At 45.7% G+C, this 20,520-nt stretch overlaps 6 protein-coding genes across 28 annotated transcripts; 4 read left to right on the top strand and 2 right to left on the bottom strand.

Annotated features, from left to right (window-relative positions):
- The first annotated feature begins 1,624 nt into the window (after positions 1-1,624).
- Positions 1,625-9,915, top strand: LOC4814506 (cytoplasmic dynein 1 intermediate chain). 20 transcript variants are annotated; one of them, XM_033384169.1, is made up of 10 exons: positions 1,625-1,768; positions 2,194-2,468; positions 2,555-2,701; positions 2,799-2,926; positions 3,452-3,484; positions 4,017-4,037; positions 5,684-5,731; positions 7,533-7,685; positions 7,749-8,671; positions 8,756-9,915. In XM_033384169.1, the coding sequence occupies exons 2-10, from the start codon at positions 2,314-2,316 to the stop codon at positions 9,107-9,109; spliced, it is 1,962 nt and encodes a 653-aa protein (XP_033240060.1). In that variant the 5' UTR covers positions 1,625-1,768; positions 2,194-2,313; the 3' UTR covers positions 9,110-9,915. The 20 variants fall into 20 exon arrangements, with proteins under 20 accessions (XP_033240060.1, XP_001354940.3, XP_033240059.1 ...); XM_001354904.4 differs by having other exon boundaries at positions 7,530-7,685; XM_033384168.1 differs by having other exon boundaries at positions 7,509-7,685.
- A 331-nt stretch (positions 9,916-10,246) lies between these two features.
- On the top strand, positions 10,247-11,926 carry AnxB10 (Annexin B10). 2 transcript variants are annotated; one of them, XM_015186334.2, is made up of 5 exons: positions 10,247-10,443; positions 10,557-11,268; positions 11,336-11,517; positions 11,640-11,642; positions 11,701-11,926. In XM_015186334.2, the coding sequence occupies exons 1-5, from the start codon at positions 10,432-10,434 to the stop codon at positions 11,755-11,757; spliced, it is 966 nt and encodes a 321-aa protein (XP_015041820.1). In that variant the 5' UTR covers positions 10,247-10,431; the 3' UTR covers positions 11,758-11,926. The 2 variants fall into 2 exon arrangements, with proteins under 2 accessions (XP_015041820.1, XP_001354941.1); XM_001354905.3 differs by lacking the exon at positions 11,640-11,642 and having other exon boundaries at positions 10,249-10,443.
- LOC4814680 (TIP41-like protein) lies at positions 11,849-13,198 on the bottom strand. 2 transcript variants are annotated; one of them, XM_001354906.4, is made up of 4 exons: positions 13,014-13,191; positions 12,615-12,952; positions 12,330-12,549; positions 11,849-12,251 (listed from the first exon to the last, which is right to left on the bottom strand). In XM_001354906.4, exons 1-4 carry the CDS (start codon positions 13,023-13,025, stop codon positions 12,003-12,005), a joined length of 819 nt encoding a protein of 272 aa, XP_001354942.3. In that variant the 5' UTR covers positions 13,026-13,191; the 3' UTR covers positions 11,849-12,002. The 2 variants fall into 2 exon arrangements, with proteins under 2 accessions (XP_001354942.3, XP_015041821.2); XM_015186335.2 differs by having other exon boundaries at positions 11,884-12,251; positions 12,615-12,949; positions 13,014-13,198.
- Positions 13,199-13,901: 703 nt separating this feature from the next.
- On the top strand, positions 13,902-15,865 carry LOC4814681 (xaa-Pro aminopeptidase 3). Its single transcript, XM_001354907.4, has 2 exons — positions 13,902-14,347; positions 14,411-15,865. The coding sequence occupies exons 1-2, from the start codon at positions 13,994-13,996 to the stop codon at positions 15,683-15,685; spliced, it is 1,629 nt and encodes a 542-aa protein (XP_001354943.3). The 5' UTR covers positions 13,902-13,993; the 3' UTR covers positions 15,686-15,865.
- Positions 15,826-17,250, bottom strand: LOC4814580 (delta(3,5)-Delta(2,4)-dienoyl-CoA isomerase, mitochondrial). Its single transcript, XM_001354908.3, has 4 exons — positions 17,102-17,250; positions 16,774-16,957; positions 16,069-16,693; positions 15,826-15,986 (listed from the first exon to the last, which is right to left on the bottom strand). The coding sequence occupies exons 1-4, from the start codon at positions 17,151-17,153 to the stop codon at positions 15,888-15,890; spliced, it is 960 nt and encodes a 319-aa protein (XP_001354944.2). The 5' UTR covers positions 17,154-17,250; the 3' UTR covers positions 15,826-15,887.
- Positions 17,251-17,357: 107 nt separating this feature from the next.
- On the top strand, positions 17,358-20,055 carry Phf7 (PHD finger protein 7). Of its 2 annotated transcripts, XM_001354909.3 has the most exons (4): positions 17,358-17,399; positions 17,932-18,204; positions 18,262-18,758; positions 18,835-20,055. In XM_001354909.3, the coding sequence occupies exons 2-4, from the start codon at positions 18,106-18,108 to the stop codon at positions 19,628-19,630; spliced, it is 1,392 nt and encodes a 463-aa protein (XP_001354945.2). In that variant the 5' UTR covers positions 17,358-17,399; positions 17,932-18,105; the 3' UTR covers positions 19,631-20,055. The 2 variants fall into 2 exon arrangements, with proteins under 2 accessions (XP_001354945.2, XP_033240065.1); XM_033384174.1 differs by lacking the exon at positions 17,358-17,399 and having other exon boundaries at positions 17,903-18,204.
- Positions 20,056-20,520: the final 465 nt, after the last annotated feature.

Genomic DNA, 20,520 nt, shown 5'->3' with positions numbered 1-20,520 from the left:
TGAAGGTGCAGCCTTTCCATTCCCGAGCCGGTGCAGCCTGTGCTTGTGCCTGTGACGCCCTTCCATTAGTAGATGCCGAACAGAGTCACGCTGCAGCCTTTCCAGCAAATTCGCAGCCTTGAGGAGGACCTGCTTTTTATTATTTTTTGGGAAGGGGGGTTCCTTGGCTGGTGGAAAAACTGTGTCACAGGGGAAATCGAAACGAAATGTCCGATAGTTCGTAATATACATAATATATACATATATATGCTAAATATACGACACGGCACGCAATGGTCCCAAAACCAGTTGTCCTTGAGAGATGCGATCCGATACGATCCAATCCGATGGCATCTGTTAATGCGGCTGCGGCAAAAACCCGATGAGATAGAAACTAGTTTAGGTTCAAACTTAATTAACCGGACACTTTTACTCTCGACCAGCAGTCCCCGATGCCGTTGGTATTCTAAGAAACCAGCAAAAATCTAAAATTCAATTGGCAAATTAATTTGTAAACTAATCACGAATAAAAATCGTATTAAACGAACCGCTTTGGTTTGCGTACGTAATTAGCGAAAACCTACAACAAAAAAAACAATTCCGCTTCTTCCATCCCGATGGAGCCACAGCCACCCGGCACATTGGTTTCCTTTCCCCTTCCCATCTCTCCCATCCCAGAGACGCTGATTTATCAGCCTGGAGCGAAAAAAGATTTGGTAATTCAAGGTTTTTACTGGCAACATCGGCTCGGATGGCATCGTTGGGATGGTCTTCCAGTCCGGTTTATCCAATGATATTACGAAATTAACGAAAAGACAAAACAACAGAAACCAAAGGCAAATGGATTGTAATATAGTTTATAGGTCATCAAATGTTGACATTTAAATGGAAATGCGCCAAAAATAGTCTCCCACTCTGAAGACAAGTTTCCGCTGCATTCTGTGGCATTTTGGGTTTGGTTGAGACAGGTAATTAACAGGTCATTTTGATACGCCATTTACACACGCATGCACCGACACCTACACACATACACAGCAGACTAACGGTAAACAGGTATGCAGTTTGTATGCTGCCGCATGGAGGTAGGGCCCCACCACAGCATGGCAACAGGCGATGGGGGTGGGGCCGGCTTGGCATTGATGGCATAAATTAGAGACAATGATTCAATTGTACATTTGTGCATTCTCAGCTTTCTATTTCCAGTGGCAGGTTCTTATGATTGGTTTCACTTGCCCGCCCCCGCCACCGAAACACGCGGCGCATATATTAACTAACGGCAATCATAAATGGTAAGGCTTGGAGCTGCTCAGCGTAACATGTGCTTAAAAGTGTGCTGTTGAGCGCCAAATTGGTTGCCAGATTGAACAACTATTTGCGCATATATGTGGAATATTTTGATAAACGATGTATTTCGGCATATTTCTGCTCATTCATGAAAGGAATAAATGGGTCGGGTGAAATGGACAACAGGAGAAAACCAGCAAGGAAAATGGCAAGGCTTGTACAAACCTCACCTTGCCGTTTTTTGAGGAGTAATATACCTTGTCTTCAAAGTATATCAGGCAAAAGGGGTGGGTTTTACTTCTAATGCGTTGCATTTTCTGGGCTGTGTTGCCTATTGTCCATTCTTTAGTTACCGTGTAGCATGTAGTCGCCATGTAATAAATCGAGTAAAATGTAAATGTATCGATAAACGCGCTGAGTCAAAACATTAACAAAAAACATGGTTGATAAATGTTAATTTAAGTACTTAAATTGCCGAATTCGAACGTTTAAACAACGTTAAGAGGTGGGTCCATGGAGATATTCACCGAATCAAATGTGATCGGAGTGAAGCGAAATCTGTGACACCGAAAAAGAAGTGCGAAAGAAAGTGCGTCAGATACTCTCATTTTGTGGACTGCATTAGATTTATTGATTTTTTTTGCATCAAAGAAAGCGAATGTGCGCGTGTGGGTGGCAGATGTTCTGATTAGATTTCGTGTCAAAGGCCATTATGAGAGGTGTAATGGCGTACTAAATGATTATTTAAATGTGCAATCGGACACCAAAACCCACACAAAGGTAGTGGACACGCACACACATGGAAAGAGGGTTTTTCTGAGCATTTGGCCAACTGGTGACATCATCAAAGCCACCAATATTGGTTAAGGCGATGGCATAGGCATTGATTGATTGTATCGGCTCGTTAATCATCATGTATAACCCTTGCAGAATATCCCGCTTCATAAGCATCTAGCCGACGACATCCCTCCCTCAGGAAGCAGCACCCAATTCAAGACCAATCTACATCCAAAATCACTCAGAGAGACCTCGAGAGAAAGCACACAAAAAATGGATCGTAAGGCTGAGCTGGAACGAAAAAAGGCCAAATTGGCGGCCCTGCGCGAGGAGAAGGATCGTCGGCGGAGGGAAAAGGAGATTAAAGATATGGAAGAAGCGGCCGGACGCATTGGCGGTGGCGCTGGCATAGACAAAGATCAGCGAAAGTGAGTTTTGTTTCAATGAAAAAAAAACCCCAAACCTAAACAAAATACATATTGAATGTTTTCCCTCCCTCCCGTCGCTCTTTCAGAGATCTGGATGAAATGCTTTCGTCCCTGGGCGTGGCACCTGTCTCCGAGGTTCTGTCGTCTTTGTCATCGGTCAACTCAATGACGTCGGAAAATTCCAATACACAGACCCCCGACGCCAGCCTCCAGGCCACTGTCAATGGTCAAAAGTGAGCTCTTTGTGTGCCCCCTCCTGTGCTCTCAACACGTTTTAATTGAATATACTTTTGTTTATTGTTTTCCATGGCTACCTTCTACCTGAACCAGTGGCGGCAAGAAACAGCCCTTGAATCTGAGCGTTTACAATGTGCAAGCTACGAACATTCCACCAAAGGAGACCCTGGTCTATACGAAACAAACACAAACGACCAGCTCCGGGGGACATGAGCGTGATGGTGCGTACTCTCGATAAGCAAAAGCCAAAAGGCAGAAATGGCCATAAACGAAGCTCTACTACTGTAACCACTATACTATCCATAGTTTGTTTCCATCTATCGCTATTATTAAATGTACATTGTTCTTGGTCTCTTTGTTAAATGTTGACTGTCTTTGTATATTCTCGCTCACGCTCTCCGTCTCTCTCTCTCTCTCTTTCTGTTTGCCTAACTAATGGTCTAAGTCTAAGCTCTTGTTAAATGGGATCTCTTTCACACACACACACACACACACCCACACACACAGACAGTTTCTCAATCGCTTAAAGTCTGGCTGCTGCATGCTACATTTACCCTTTACCCAGACACATACGGCTTCTGCGCTTTATCTCGTCTCCCTGCAAAGTAAAAGAGTCCCAAGAAAAACGAAGAAAAACCCCCTTCCCCGACCCGACCCTGTCCTGAAAGATAAATCATACGAGCAATTCATAGTGCAAATAAAAATAACAAATACAGTTCTTTCTTGCCACTCCTCGCCTCTGTCAGGATATATGGAGGACTGGTGGCGTCCACGTAAAGGTACTAATCTTAATTATAAGCAAATTCCACAAACAACTATATCTACATACATATATCAGATCAGCACACGATTATTTTGTAATGGTTAAATACTTAGTTATATCGCTACGAAAAGAGCCCATATGCAACGTTTATACGAACCGGAAAATCACGATTGGTTAAAGAAGGATCATTGGGAGTGATCGTATAAACGTATATGCTAATATCATCTGACGAGCGCGCTTTTGGTGGCTTGGCTTCGATTGGATCAGTCATGAAGGCATTGCATTCTCTTTTGTTACCTTACCCCCCGCTCCACTCCACGCCACTCCACTAACATCATTATCATAATCATTTTTGGTTTCGCTCCATTCCCTCAACCGCCCCAGGGATTGGCCCTGGCCCTGGCCCCGGCCCCCACACCCCCAATTGGCATCGTTAGAGCATACATTTTGTAGCGCATTTAATAATTTGTCTATTTAATTTCTATTTCTCTCTCTCTCTCTCTCTCCCCCCTTATCTGTTATTGGCACGCACGCAAAAAAAAATGCAGCTCATGCTACGGATTATTATGGTGAGTAGCTACGTTCTATCCGTAATTTTTGTACCCTAAAAACTTTTCAGACTCTGTAGCCGTAAAGCGTAAAAGCGTAAATCCTAAACCGTAATACGTTAACTGTAAACTGTAAACCGTATGCCTTTATGTAGAGCTGTTCCTGATACCTGCTATACCCTACTCTATACATATATGTACACCTACCACACCTATCTATATATCCCTCATGTATACGTATACGTATGTGTTTTCCGTGTAGTTTTTGCTCTCTCTATTTCTCTCTCTCAATCTCTTTTTCAACTCGTTCCCACTCTTACACACTTTTGTAGACAAACCCACCCTAGCCACCCACCCGCCTTGCATTGTCCTGCCTAGAATTATGCCTGATACGTATTATCTTTCTTATACACATATATATTTATATATATATACACATATATGTATATATGGAAATTTATATGTAGTATACGGTTTTATGTTTTAGCTTTAAAACTATCGTAGACGCTTCTTTGATCTTCGTTTCCGATTCGGTCGTTTGATTTGTTCTCCATAACCGATCTATCTGATCTATATATACATATATATATGATTTATAATTGATTTGTTTTTCAAATTAGCTCTAGAACCACATCGCAACAGATTCAGTTTGTATCAGAGCCATTATATAATCGTAATTGTTAACAGAAAAACGAAAAAAAAACCAACAAATTGTTAATCTCCACCCAATTTATAAGTTTTTTGTTTTTTAAGTATATTTCGTATGAATTTTTAAGTTTTTTTTTTATTTTGCATTTAGTTTATATATAAAAGTTCTACGTAGGGCTGCGCATTATGACAGTATATATATTTAGAGATATATATCCTGCATATAAGACCGTTTTACACATATTCTTTCCTAAGTTTTCGAAGAAGTTCTCTTTCAACTTGTATTTTGTATAACCATTTACGATCTATCATACATATACCATACATACTAGATGATTATATTATTTTCGTAGCCCCACCCTCCCCAAGTATTCTAAGTCTATGATATTTGATGTATGACAAACACCGAAAATTGCATGTGAAAGAAAGCACAGACGAAGAGAGTCCAATATGCGTATGAATTATAGTAATTACAGTATCTGAACCATCAGTTGAACACTCTTATACCATAATATATATGTATGTATTACTGTATGATAAACTATGATAATCTTTCAACCGTCCCAAGCCCTGTCCTTTGCCCTGCCCTGCCTCCGCCACCCTATTTTGTGTACCCATCATAAGTCAGGCTTGTGTGCTATATACATACATACATAAATTATCGTATATACTACCTATACTATATCTTTCTATATGTGACCAAACGCCCGCCCGCCCATGTGTGATCTCATTTTATCCAATCCAAAGCAAATATTAAGCAAGCACACTAAAAACATTTCCTCACTTCTTATACGTTATGCATTTAGCTTAAACATTGACTATCGATCTCTTATTAATTAATTGATGGGCGGTATGCAGAGCCAAAACTATATTTTGTTTTGTTTTTCTCTCTTTCGTTTGTTTTTGAAAAAATCACAACAACAACAAAAATCATAAGCAAAAGTAACCCAAAATCAAACAAATCAACAAACAACCAGCAATGTATGTACAATATATTTATTTCTTTATATTTCTTCAAGATGAATACAATCTTAATCCGGGTTTAGAGTGGGAGGATGAATTCACAGGTAGGTACAGGCCTCCACTGGCCCCCACCCAGGGCCGGCGGCCTCTGCCCATATTGAAACAGTGACGGAATCGACATGAAGCAAAATAGGAACGTACCAATTCTATCCAAAAACAAAAAACAAAACAAAAAACAATCCAAAAGTAAAGTAAAGAGAGATCAAAATCGAATCGCGTTGAAAATATTCAGTACTTTGAGTTCGGGTTGTCAGTGTTGGAAGATATGTAGTGGTTTTCGTAAAGTCAGTGTTGAAAAAGAGTCGAAATGAAACATTACACAGGCACACGCACAACACACTAACGGTCAGACCCCCGCAATCGATCGAAATCATCTCTGCTTGCATGTCCTGCCCCCACTTCCTGATCCACATCCCGAATCTCTAGAATCTTCTTCGGTGTGTCTTTGTGTGTGTGTGTGTCAATCATCCTGCAAACCGCCCCGTCGTACCGTCCATGAAGTAATCCCCATAATTTTCCTAACTATGTACTAACGCCTCTCACAAATGCAACATCAAAAGGGGTATCCTTGGGATATATGTCACTAGGACGCGAGGGGGGGGAAGGAAGGAAGGAAAGTTAATTATTTGAAGTACTGGCCAAACGGGACTTCTGAATTTGCGGCCGCTGACCCATTTAGCCAGTGCTTAGACAGTTGCACTCTCTATTCCCTATTCCCCTCCAGTGCCTGCACACACACAGACCCGCAGAAAGACACACACTCCCTCATTCGCTCATTCTCTCAGCTCTGCTCTCCTGGACGATCCGATCCCCTCTTCAATTTACAGCACAGAAACACAGAATAATCGATCGCTTGTCGATCAATAATCGGCCGTTAAACTTAAAATGTTAAATATATGTGTATTATATATATGCTAGCATAAAACTAAATAATTTTAAGTGCAAGCAAATTATAAACTGGGTGGAGAACAAATGCAAACAATTTTGTGATATAATCGTATAACGATATAACGATAACGATAACGACGGCTAACGATGTGCGATATACATACACACATACATGTAGAGTTAATCGAAACATAAAGGCGAGAAAATTGTCATATTTTTAGTTGTATAATTGGCTTTGTATATTAATTAGGTGAACAACAAATCACATACATACATGTCCTTGCATAAATTACAATTGTAATATATATATATATATGTATATATATATGTATATGTATATATATATATATATGTATATATATATGTATATATTATATCCTTGTGCGTGAGTCCTTAAAAAAATGAACAAAAGCCACGTACTATCTCACACGCATTGCTACCACCCCACACAACCCCACACCACCCCACCCCATCACTAATCACCTCCAAGTAGAACCAAATATCCACAGCAGCTTCACGTTTGCACTCCACAGACTTCACCCATCACCATCATCCTGCTCCAGAGAAAAGCTCCAGAGACGTGCTGCGAACTATCTCCCTATCCATCTCTCTCTTTCCTGTATCTCGCTGTCTCTGTCCTAACCAAGCACCCGTAAGCTTCAATCAAACACCAAGCTATAGCCTTAACCATAACCATAACCTGATCAACCTGATCCGTATCGAATCCCAGCCAAAAACCAAAAGACAAAGCCAAAAGTCAATGAATTTATGCGGTTTCCGAGCAAAAGAAAAACGACGAATGAATAAAAGAAGACAAATACGAATAAGAAAAAAATCTAAGAAGAAGAAAATGAAGCGGTGAAGATGTAGAATTGTTCCTGTTCTGTCGATTGTCAAATTCCTCTAGCTGTGTTAGTTTTATACCTTAAACAGTGCTTGCATTTGATGCCCAAGGAGATGACGAAGAGAGCTCCCTACCCCATTTGGATAATGGCTTCTCATCGAAGCTGCCGCCCGGTTTCCTCACCCATGGCCTGCCCACGGTGAAGGATGTGGCACCGGCCATAACACCGCTGGAGATCAAAAAGGAGCACGAGATCAAGAAGGAGGGTGAGTATAACGTGACTATAAGGTTTCAATATGACTATGGATGTGTATCCCTTTATTTTCCAGTCAACGAGCTGTCTGAGGAGCAGAAACAGATGATCATTCTATCGGAGGACTTTCAGAGATTCGTGGTGCGAGCCGGACGTGTTATTGAGCGGGCCCTGTCGGAGAACGTGGACATCTACATGGACTATATCGGCGGCGGAGACAGCGAGGAGACCAGCGATGAGCGCTCACACGCCCGTCTCTCACTGAATCGGGTATTCTACGATGAGCGCTGGTCGAAGAATCGTTGCATTACCAGCATGGACTGGTCCACACACTTCCCAGAACTGGTGGTGGCCTCGTATCACAACAACGAGGAGAGCCCCAACGAGCCGGACGGCGTGGTGATGGTGTGGAATACCAAATTCAAGAAGCGCACACCCGAGGATGTCTTCCACTGCCAGAGCGCCGTGATGTCCACCTGCTTTGCCAAGTTCAATCCCAATCTGATACTCGGCGGCACCTACTCGGGCCAAATTGTACTCTGGGATAATCGTGTCCAGAAGCGCACCCCCATACAGCGGACGCCGCTGAGCGCGGCAGCGCACACACATCCCGTTTACTGTCTCCAGATGGTTGGCACCCAGAATGCGCACAACGTCATCTCGATATCGTCGGACGGCAAGCTATGCTCGTGGTCGCTGGACATGCTGTCGCAGCCCCAAGATACGCTAGAGCTGCAGCAGCGCCAGTCGAAGGCCATTGCCATCACATCGATGGCATTCCCGGCCAATGAGATCAACAGTCTGGTGATGGGCAGCGAGGATGGCTATGTCTATTCGGCCTCGCGGCACGGCCTGCGTTCGGGGGTGAACGAGGTGTACGAACGGCATTTGGGGCCCATCACGGGCATCTCGACGCACTACAACCAGTTGTCCCCGGACTTTGGCCACCTGTTTCTAACCTCGTCCATTGACTGGACCATCAAGCTCTGGTCCCTAAAGGTATGCAAGTGATTTCTATATATACGTTGTATAGCGAAAGTATTTCTCTAATTTACACCGTTCTCTATTTCTATCTGGTTGCAGGACACAAAGCCGTTGTACTCGTTCGAGGACAACTCGGATTATGTGATGGACGTCGCCTGGTCGCCCATTCATCCCGCACTTTTCGCTGCTGTCGATGGTAGCGGTCGTCTTGATTTGTGGAATCTCAATCAGGACACTGAAGTACCAACAGCATCGATTGTCGTTGGCGGTGCGCCGGCGCTCAATCGTGTCTCCTGGACCCCGTCCGGACTGCATGTCTGCATTGGTGACGAGGCCGGCAAGTTGTATGTCTACGACGTGGCTGAGCATCTGGCGCAACCTTCGCGGGATGAATGGTCACGATTCAATGCCCATCTCGGCGAGCTAACGATGAACCAGGGCGACGAGGTCTAAGGCGTTGCCTTAGTCGATGGTAGCCGATTGGCGATAGCTGATAGTCGATTGTTTATACTGGTACGATTTCTGCGATTTCTGTAACCTCCTCCTTTCGTTGGGCCCAGCGCTCGACAAACGAAAGACCCCCAAGCCCATGCCCAAGTGGATTGTATTTTATATATTGTGTGTTTTTATCCACTATCTATTATGTGTGATCCTGCTCCATAGTTGTGTATAGCCCAGAACCAATCATCAGAAACTATATGTTTATCAAGCATTATCAAGCAACCAGCAATAGCAAGGTCATTGAATGAAATTCGAAAAAGAAAACAAAAAAATAATATATATATACTATAAAAAGATGAATTATGTAAAAGAAGAAAGAATAGTGTAGTCGAAGGTAGTCTTCAGCCCCATCCTTGATTGATAATGTAATTTATTTTTTTGTATTATTAGATTTGGTTTTTATTCTCCACATTTGGATTTATGTACTCTTCACTTATTATTTTCGTGGAACTAATGAGAATCAAGAGTAAGCAGATCGGATCAGATCAGATCTATAATTCGATAGGAGGCATTATCGGCAGCAGGCTGAGAAAAACAGCGAGAGAGAGATAGAAAGCAACATATAAATTAAATACTATTATATTATATATTCGATACAAATAATTAAGCTTAAACCCGACGGTAGAGAAATGAAGAACGAACAAGCACAGTAGCTCCTCCCAATTGAAAGACAGAGAGCGAGCGCCACAGCATGTAAATGTATTAGAGCGAAGCCTATTTAACGAGATTAAATAAAGATAATATCTATATACACCAGACACAAGCGCAGCGCACCGCGCTGTCCCACATAATTTTATGAGTACTCGCACAGTGTCCACAGTGTGATAACGATCCGACAAAACTAACGGCTGATCTTCAGGTTGTGCTCTAGGGTCGGGTCTCCACTGTGTTGGCGATTAATTAAAAGCATTCGCTGGCAATGCCATCCAGATGATTCCACCGCATTGGCACGCCAGAGTGCAACGGCACATTCCATTCCGAAACCGAATTGAAAGCTCGCCAAGTCGCGCTCTCAAAAGCTTTGCCCATAGCTTGCGCTCTCTGCTAGAGGCACAGCACGCAGCACTAGCACTCAGTACTTAGGTGAGACAGTCGTCTCCTCCATAAGTAGCCAAGAGCAAACGAGAAGACAACACAACTAAATACACGAGCGGCTACATCGGAAGCAGCAGCAGCAGAAGCAGAAAAACAGCGAAGCGAAAGAGAAACGTTGCGAAAGTTTGCAAATATTTTGACATATATTTCCCCATTAAACAGTATTTGCAAGAATCTCAATGGATTACAAGGTAAGGGCAGTGGCAGTTGCAGTGGCAGTGGCAGTGGGTTTCCACTCCTCTGCAATCGTACATATATCGATTGGCGCTGGCATAACCAAATAACAAAACTATGCGTCATCCAGCCCGTGCCTACGGTTGTGGGAGCCACCCCCTTCGATGCGGCCGCCGATGCCCAGACCCTGAGGGCCGCCATGAAGGGATTGGGCACAGATGAGCAGGAAATCATCGATGTCCTCGCCAGCAGAAGCAACGGCCAGCGACAGTTGATTCGATCGGTCTACGACACAGAATTCGAACGGGATCTGGTGGATGACCTGAAGAGCGAGCTGGGGGGCAAGTTCGAGGATGTGATTGTGGCAATGATGATGCCACCCGTGGAGTACCTGTGCAAGCAGCTGCACTCGGCCATGGCCGGCATGGGCACCGAGGAGTCCACACTGGTGGAGATCCTGTGCACCAAGAGCAACGAGGAAATGCACCAAATTGTGGAGGCCTACGAGGACAAGTATCAAAGGCCGCTGGCCGAGCAGATGTGCAGCGAGACATCTGGGTTCTTTCGCCGCCTGCTCACCCTGATCGTCACTGGTGTGAGGGATGGACTGAACACACCCGTAGATGCGGCCGAGGCCAAGGAGCAGGCTAGCCAGCTGTATGCCGCTGGCGAGGCCAAGCTGGGCACCGACGAGGAGGTTTTCAACCGCATCATGTCCCATGCCAGCTTCCCCCAGCTGCGGCTCGTTTTCGAGGAGTACAAGGAGCTCTCCGGTCAGACCATCGAGCAGGCCATCAAGCACGAGATGGCCGATGAGCTGCACGAAGCCATGATGGCCATTGGTATGCGCAGTCCCTGAATCCATTTCTGTTTTCTGTATAAAATCATCAAAACATTCCCCACCTCCAGTTGAATGCGTCCAGTCGCCGGCGGCCTTCTTCGCCAATCGTTTGTACAAGGCCATGAATGGAGCTGGCACAGATGACTCCACCCTCATACGGATTATTGTTTGCCGCTCCGAGATCGATCTGGAGACGATCAAGCAGGAGTTTGAGCGCATCTACAATCGCACTCTGCTCAGTGCCGTGGTGGTAAGTCAATGATTCCATTCCGAATGGATTCCCATTCCCTCCCCAGCAAATAGTTCGTTCCATGTTCGTTAACGTCTTGCAATTTCCTTTCCATTTCCATTACGGTGTTTGTGTTGTCCTAGGATGTAAGTATTGGTAGACCCATTGCCTTCTCTAATCTCTAATCTCGTGTCTCTCTTGCAGGCGGAGACCTCGGGCGACTACAAGCGGGCCCTGACAGCCCTGCTGGGCGGAGCCTAAGCCTGGACGGTGTCCGGTTCATATTAGAATGCTTATTCGTCGTAGTGTGCCTTCTGGGGTAGCGCTTTTAATGTCTGCGCGCATGCGCATATTTATGGAAATATGTATTTAATCGCACATAGCACATAGCAGGTCTTAGATCAATGTTTAATAAAATAGATACATTGAAGATTTTGACTTGAATTTTTAAGCCTGTGCGGGTGGTATACTGAGGATGGTGGGTGGTGGTATGGTGGTATGGTCTGCTAATTGAAGAACAACTTGTGCATTTGCTTGGAGAGCACGGGAAGGTAGTTTTGCATCTCATCCGGATTGGTCCAGAAGGCCATCGAGCTCTGAAGCTTCGAGCACGGAGCCTCCCGATGCACGTACTCCTTGAGGATATAATCGTTCTCTATTTCATGATGAAAGCGCGTATCGTACATGCGCATTACAACATCGTCGACGCGCAGGAAGTGACGAAGTAGTATGAAGAAACCCGAAGGCATCACACGCTGGAAGAAAGATTGAACCATAAGCAATGTAAAGCAAAAAATGGAGATTAGATTAGCCCCGCCCTGGCGAATACTTACGATGCGCACACTCATCACCGAGATGCCGTGATCGTGCAGCTCATCCTCGAACAGGGTGAGATCTGTGTAGAAGATGATATTCTCGCGTTGCATTAACTTGAATTTGTTGAGGGTCATATCTGAGCTCTCCGAGCGGATCTTCTCGTTCATGGTGCCCTGATAGGTGGACGTGAATGTCCAGTCGAACGGCTTGAACTTCTCCTCCATGGTTTGCTCCGGACTGGAAAGGGCAGAGGGAAAAGGTATACATCAACGTCAAAACTCTTCAACCGCTCAACTACCGACCGGGTATGACGCCATTCCTGGGCACAGGCCACCTCCAGAGGCTGTTTGCCATTGTCGACCAGGGCCAAGGCATCCATAGGCTTGAACTCCATAAGAGCGCCGTCCTTGTGCTGCAGCACCAGTTTGTTTTTGTGGAACACCATGTCAGGCAAGTGAGGCAGGTCCAGCGAGTATTGATAGTGGCAGAGTTCACAGCGATTGGTATCGTCCTTGTCGCAGCACTTGGTGCTGCCCTGCTTGCAGATACTTTTCAATATGTGCGACTTTTCGTAGCTAATGTTCCAGTCATTGAACCGAATGGATTCGCCGTCTACCGGCAGCCGGGGCACTGCGCACTGCTGGAACCGTCAACATGAGATTAGGAGCAGTCTACGCGACTATGGTCCTGCGTATAGTTACCACGTTTTCCATTTTCGCAAGCTGTGTATGCGGAAGTAAATTTTATTTTCGCCCAAATCCGATCCGAAATGTTTTCATATCACCGAAAAACAGCGGAAAGTAAATAATCTGGGTACTCGTAAGACTGATTTTGAACAGTCCACAGCACAATGTGATCGAATGCGCAGTGTACGAAATATCATGCGTAACCAAATACAAATCGACGTCAAGGCTAATTTTCTTGTCGTTATTTTGGATTATTTTATATGCCTTTGTTTGATCCATTTTGAATACATATTCTCATAAACATATATAGGATTTTTGACTTTTTGGAGTACCCCGAATGTTTTTGGGAAATCTATCGGCACGCAACTGGGGTTTTGCGATAGAGTGGCAGCCCTGCTACAAGCAACAGCTTCAGCCACCGTAGTTTTCGAATTTTACGGTATATTATACGCTTTTCTATATATTTTTACGCCAAAATTGTATATATATGTATATACTGTATGGTTAGTGGTTGAAGGTATATTTACGGTATATCGGTATATAATGGTACATATATTACATAATGTCCATCAATCAATTTAACTGAATTTTTTAACGGAATATTAAGGAGAATAGGGTATAGAAACTTCCATAAGCAGGTGTTTTGAATTTCGCTCTCTCAAATCGTACAGCCGTGCATCATTTATTCCACTGGATTGCCACTCATTTACTTTACTATGGCGCGTAGCTCTGGTATACAGTCGATGACTTTCTTGAGATAAAGGATAAAATGGATCTACAAGAATTATTATTAAACCAAGTTGTTATCCTGTTTAAATAAAGTGGGTTTAAGTGGCGTATGTTCGTTTTTTCATCGGTATATTTGTGGTATATTTCGGGTCCGACGGGTATACTTTATCGATAATATATTCGATATATTTGATGCCGATGATCACAATTTATTAATATAAACAAACATAGAAATTGTTTCACAGCCCGGTCCAGAGTCAACCAGGATGATTGCCCTGAAAAATTTAGCACGTTGCGCTCCGAAGCGGGGACGCAGCCTGGCGGAGATTTCCAAATTTCATCAACCACAGAGGTGCAATTCCCAAGCCAGCAGCACCAAGGACAACGCAACGACAAACGGAACCAGCGGGCTGGTCAATCTGCTAAATAAACTGGACGGCCCCAGGCTTGGTCAGCCCACTTGTGTTAGCCATCCACATCTCATCCTGCCCCACGAGCTGGTGCCGGGCTTGACGCTGGCCGAGTTCCAGCAGCGGCGCATCGAACTGATGCAGAAAATACAGTCCTATGCGAGCACCTTTGGCGACAACTACAATGGCCGCTCCACAAAGAACCATATGGTATGCGAAGCCTGTCCCGATTTTTACCCCAACATATTCTATAGCCAGGGCGCTTCTTTTCAGTTGATTGTCGGGGCCGCCTCGAAGAAGTACATGAGCGGTAAAATACCTTATGTGTTTAGGCAGAACTCGGACTTTTACTATCTGACTGGCTGCCTAGAGCCAGACTCGGTTCTCGTGATGACCATCGACCAGGGCTCCAATGTGGAGTCCATGCTGTTCATGCGCCCCAAGGATGCGCATGCCGAACTGTGGGACGGTCCACGTACTGGCCCCGAGCTGTCCGTTCCACTCTTTGGAGTCACCGAGGCACATTCCCTCAGCCAGTTCGAAACGATCCTTGGCAAGCTGGTCACCGGCCTGAAGCCCCATTTCTGGTTCGATCTGAAATCCTGCGACCTGCAACACGTCAAGGACGGCGTCATCAAGACCGGCAGCACTGAGAATATCCAACTACTGCCCGTCCACACCTTTTTGGAGGCCATGCGCCTGCTGAAGTCCCCCGCCGAGATGGATCTGATGCGTCGCACCTGCCACATTGCCGCCCAGTCCATCAACGAGGTCATGGCCGAGACCCGGCCTGGCCAGTCCGAGCACCATCTATTCGCGTCCGTCGATTTTAAGTGTCGGCAGCGCAACGCCAGCTTCCTGGCCTATCCACCGGTTGTGGCCGCCGGTCGCAATGCCACCATCATCCACTATGTGGACAACAGCCAGCTGTTGCAGCCGCAAGATCTGGTCCTCATGGATGCTGGCTGCGAGTACGGCGGATACACCAGCGACATCACGCGTACCTGGCCCGCCAGCGGCACCTTCACGGATCCCCAGCGCACCCTCTATGAAATGGTGTCAACACTGCAGTCGGACATTATCGGGATGATCGGGAGCACAGGCGGCGAGACGCTGGACCAGCTCTTCCAGTCCACCTGCTACAGGCTGGGCAAGTATCTGCAGGAGATTGGGCTGGTGTCAAGGGCTTCGGACGACTACAAGACGGTGGTTAGCCAGGGCTACAGATTCTGTCCGCATCATGTGTCGCACTATCTGGGCATGGATGTGCACGACACGCCGAATATACCGCGGAGCAAACCTCTGGAGCCTGGCATGGTCTTCACCGTGGAGCCGGGTGTTTATATCGGGGAGGACTGCACCGACGTCCCGGCCGAGTTCCGGGGCATTGGCATACGCATCGAGGACGATCTGCTGATCAGTCAGGACGGTGTGGTTGAGGTGCTCACGGCTGGGTGCATCAAGGATCGCCAACGATTGGAGCATCTCTGCCGGCAGGCGTCGGTCGAAACAGACAGTGTATCCGCCTCTGCCTCCGATTCAGCCTGATTTCAAGTGTCTCTCTCTCTCTCTCTCTCTCTCCAGGGAAGATAACAAATTCCTAGTCACAATCTTTCCTGATGCAATCTGATGCACTTTTAAAGTCATTCGCAGCCGACTCCTCGCCAAAGGCAAATGAGACTGGGTTTATGAATGTGAATATGGAAAATATATGTATTGGAAAATGTATAAATGAAAAATGTCTCTCAGCTTAGAGCTTGGCAAAGATTGGCTTGTCGTCCTTCGTCAGCTGGGCGGCCACGGCCTGGGCAAAGTCCTCTGACTGCAGATTCAACTTGTTGTACCAGCGCTGCAAAGATTGATAAGGATTGCGGGGGTCAGACGGATCAGATTCAATAAATCAATGGGGTGGAAGGGGGAGGAGAACGTACAATATGATCGAGTCCCTCCTGGTTGGTATGCTCCAGCGAGTAGACCATGTTCGCCTTTGTCGTCTGCACCGCAATGGGGCTCTTGTTGGCTATTTGCTCGGCCAGGGCCAGGGCGCCGGTCACCAGTGACTCCTTGTCGGGAAAGACGCGGCTAACAAGGCCACAGGAGTGCGCCTCGGACGCCTCGAAGCGGCGTCCGGTGAAGCACAGCTCACGGGCCAGGGACTGGCTGCCGATGGCCTTGGGCAATCGCTGGAGGGTTCCCACATCTGCGGCCATGCCGATTTCGACCTCTTTCACCTGAAAGAACGCGTCCTGGGTGCAGTAGCGGATGTCAGAGGCAGTTATCAGATCGACGCCAGCGCCAATGCATGCCTGATGGACGGCCGTTATCACGGGCTTGGGGCACTGCTCGAGGGCACTGATCGAGTCCTGGTACAGCTTGATGACACGCTCCAGAATGTAGCCCTTGCGGGCACAGTCATCGGTGTCTGACAACTGCTGGCCGAGGTTCATCATGTCGCTAAGATCGATGCCGGCCGTGAAGTGCTTGCCAGAGGCGGACAGTACAATGGCACGGCAATCGGGGTTCGTCGACAATCCTTCAAAGCAGTCCTTGATCTCCCTATGGAGATTTGAAGATGGCCGAAAGGTCGACACTTGAATGGGCCACTGGCGGGGAAAGGGAGGACATTGGGTACTTACAGCCACATCTGCTTGTTGATCGCATTCAACTTGTTGGGGCGATGAAGTTCCACATGGAAGACAAATGGCTTGGGCGTCGTTATGGCCAAGGTCTTGAAAGACGTGTGTCCAGGAGTGTCGGCCGCCTGGGCGCTGTGGGATGTGTTGTGGCGTTGGGGCTGCATCGCAACAGTTGATCGGGCCGCTGCCAGAAGGTAAATGTTAAACGGATATCAGCGCGGGTAAAGGTGTTCAGTGGCACTTCGGACTTTGAACCGTCGCTGTCCAGTTGGACTCGGGGGCCAAGGGTAGAGTCCTATGGGCAAGCCAAGGTAATCCTATTACACACCGGTCATGTTGGGTGCCAGCCGGATCAGCTTGTTCAGGCGATAGACGGACATGTTGGATGAATAGACTAAATCCTTTTAAATTTTTTCTGTTGTTGCGATATCCACAAATCTATCAACGGACATGGTGGCAACTCTGTAGTGGCGATTTTTTTGTTTTGGTATTTTTGGTATTTCATCGCCAGAAAGTGTTTTTATTAGCAGCACTAAAATACAAATACATATCGATGTTTCCGAAGAACGTCATCGGCCGAGCCGAGCTCCATCATTTCTGTTTTTCCCGGCACTGGCTATAAAGTGGTTAGTATAAAAGTGTATAAATATAAACGCAGGTAAGGGTTTATTAATGCGGCCTTTGGGTTTTTTTCGTGGAGGTAGATCGCAAAAGTCAGGAGAATTGAATTATGTTTCAGAAACTCGGCAAATCTCGCTTCAAAAAATGTTGACTAGTCATATGCTGTCTGCAGCTATGTGGGCGCAGCCTATTTCGTACACTACGTGTTTTTGTGTAGTGTCTCATAATGTTCAGAAAAATCAAACACAAACACATTTAATAGGACTCTTGTGCGTGATGGACTCTTGAAAATATAAACCTGTGACGGACAGGCGGCGGCAAGTGAAGAATAATTGTTTCAGGGCGCCATATTCCTAACCTATGTTTTTGATTGGCGGCTAAAATTCGCAGAAATACACATAGCCAGAGTTGCCATTTTCTGGGAATATATTTGTTGGACATACAATATTACAAACAAAAGCAAATAAGCGTATTTTTGTTAATATAATTTTTGTTAAAATATTAAAGACGTTTGAAAATATACACATCTTTTTGCAGTGGCAGTACAAAGTACCAATTTCTGAAGTTGCTCATCGCTGGCGTGTGATATATATCGATACGTCTGCAGTGTTTTGCATTTTACTTTTGGCACCGCGACGCGCTCTTTTCCCGGCAAAAGTTATTTGTGCGACTGTTTTCAAATAATTAAATAACAATTTGGTGCTCGGAAAAATGGTGGACTGCGTGCTGTGTGGCTCCTCGTCGGAGGATAGCTGTGACTACGGGCCATCCTTTCACTTCAGCAATAAGATGGTGCACAGCAATTGTCTGGTAAGTTCCACATGCACCAGCGGTAGTGACGCCACATTTAATAATTTTTTTGTTTAGTACACTAGCTCTAATCTGGTGCAACGCGACGGCGTTAGAAATGGAATCTCAGGATTCCAGAAAGCGGACATTTTGGCGGAGGTCCAGCGTGCCAGTAAATTGACGTGCTTCTACTGCGGCAGAAACGGCGCCTCAATTGGCTGCTGCCGGAAGACGTGTCGCCGAAATTTCCACTTCAGCTGCGGCCTGGAGAACCTGGTGCGCTATCAATTTTCCGGCTCGTATAAATCCTACTGCCATTCACATGTCGCTCGTACCAAAGCTCGCCCACAGGCCGATCAGTGCTGCGGAATATGCCTGGAGCTTCTGATGCCTGAGGGGAAGAAATTTTCTCCGGTATTGATGCTGGAGGCTCCGTGCTGCCGCAATGGCTGGTTTCACAAGCACTGCGCTCAGAAATACGCCAACAATGCTGGCTACTTTTTCAAGTGTCCGCTGTGCAACAGCTCGTCAAAGTTCCTGGATCTCCGCCTCTGGGGCATTATGGTGCCGAACAGGTTTGTTTTTGAATATGTGGTGGGATGATCGCCATTATCAATACTTAAACTTAATCGTTGCTATCTTCCTCGCTAGCGATGCCTCGTGGGAGACCGAACCGAATGCATTCCAGGATCAGCTTGTCCGCGACGTGATCTGCACGGTCCCCGATTGCATCGCTTTGGATGGGCCCGATTCGGACGTGGCCAATATCATTTATTGCCAACTGTGCGGATCGAAACCGGTGCACTGCTACTGTGTCGCGGCGACCGATACGTACGTCTGCGAGACCTGCAGTGCTGTGTCACCGCCTCCTGATGATTCCGAGGACGAATTCGAGGTCTTTGCTAGTACACACTTAGCCGGGTCCAGGCATGACAGTCGTGACCAGAATCGCCAAAACTACCGTGATAAGCTGCGTGCTCCGAGCATTGAAGACGAAGATGACGATGAAGAAGATGATTGGGAGTCTATTGCCGATCAGGCAAAAGCACTCCGCCCAACGGTGCGCCCTCACTTGGCCAACGCTCCATCCGCTGCTACCGAATCGCCAGCACGGACTCCTTATGGACTTGCTTTGAGATCTCGGTCTCGCTCCAGCTTGGCCCGCCTGGCGACTGCACCTTCTGCTGCTGCTGCAGCTCCTGCTGCTGAAGTGCGTCAGAGCAACACATCTCGCAGAGGAGAACTAGCAGCCGAACGTGAGGCTGGAATGACAAATGTCGCTCGCAAAGACGAGACGGAGGCTACACCGATTATCAGGGAATCGCGTCGACGCCGCCAGAGTTCGCCTCGCCCTCGCGAAAATGTCGCACCGGAAAGTCCCCCGGCAACCGTGTCGTGTGTCTCCAGTCGCACACGAAAGCGCACGGCTGCCAAGCCAAAAAAGTAATGTGCGAAAGTACGAATCAATAGAGATTGATTTTTGAATGTTTTTTTTTTTTTCTTAGATAATATCTATGATGGGCAAGGCCCTATCATTATTATTTTTTATTATTAGTTTTTTTCTTTTTTTCTTTTAGTACTATTAATGCAGTATTCATCCTAATTTCACGATCTCCATAAACAAATGAAACGAAAGGAACTTAAGTTAAGTTTGCAAAACAAAAACTAATTAAAAACAATTTTCTTTGGAGTCATTGATGGGACGAGGGGAAACTTTTGCATAATTTCGGTCAGAAATGTTTCAATAGAACATCAATAGAGATTGATTTTTGAATGTTTTTTTTTTTTTTCTTATATAATATCTATGATGGGCAAGGCCCTATCATTATTATTTTTTATTATTAGTTTTTGTCTTTTTTTCTTTTAGTACTATTAATGCAGTATTCATCCTAATTTCACGATCTCCCTAAACAAATGAAACGAAAGGAACTTAAGTTAAGTTTTCAAAACAAAAACTAATTAAAAACAATTTTCTTTGGAGTCATTGGTGGGACGAGGGGAAACTTTTGCATAATTTCGGTCAGAAATGTTTTGCATGGAAAAGAGGGAGTTCATTTCACAAAATGATTTAAAAACCCGCTCAGTCGGCCAGTGCTTGTGCGCGACCAAAATGTGCACTAGCTATATTTTCGATATTTCGCTATAAATTATGCCAGTAAAGTAGAAAATAGTTTTATTAATTGGATACAATTTTGCGGGCATGGCTAAATGTTCTATCTAGCTAATAATATTCGACGGAATATAATAATAATTGTGGAATAATAGAACTTGAGTTCGTCAGTATATTTACGGTATATTTTTCAAATTGGACGGTATATTTTAATCTATTTCTGAGGG

This window comes from Drosophila pseudoobscura, chromosome X, assembly GCF_009870125.1.
Source record: "Drosophila pseudoobscura strain MV-25-SWS-2005 chromosome X, UCI_Dpse_MV25, whole genome shotgun sequence".
Taxonomy (NCBI): Eukaryota; Metazoa; Arthropoda; class Insecta; order Diptera; family Drosophilidae; genus Drosophila; species Drosophila pseudoobscura.
This window is presented reverse-complemented; position numbering and strand designations above follow the sequence as displayed.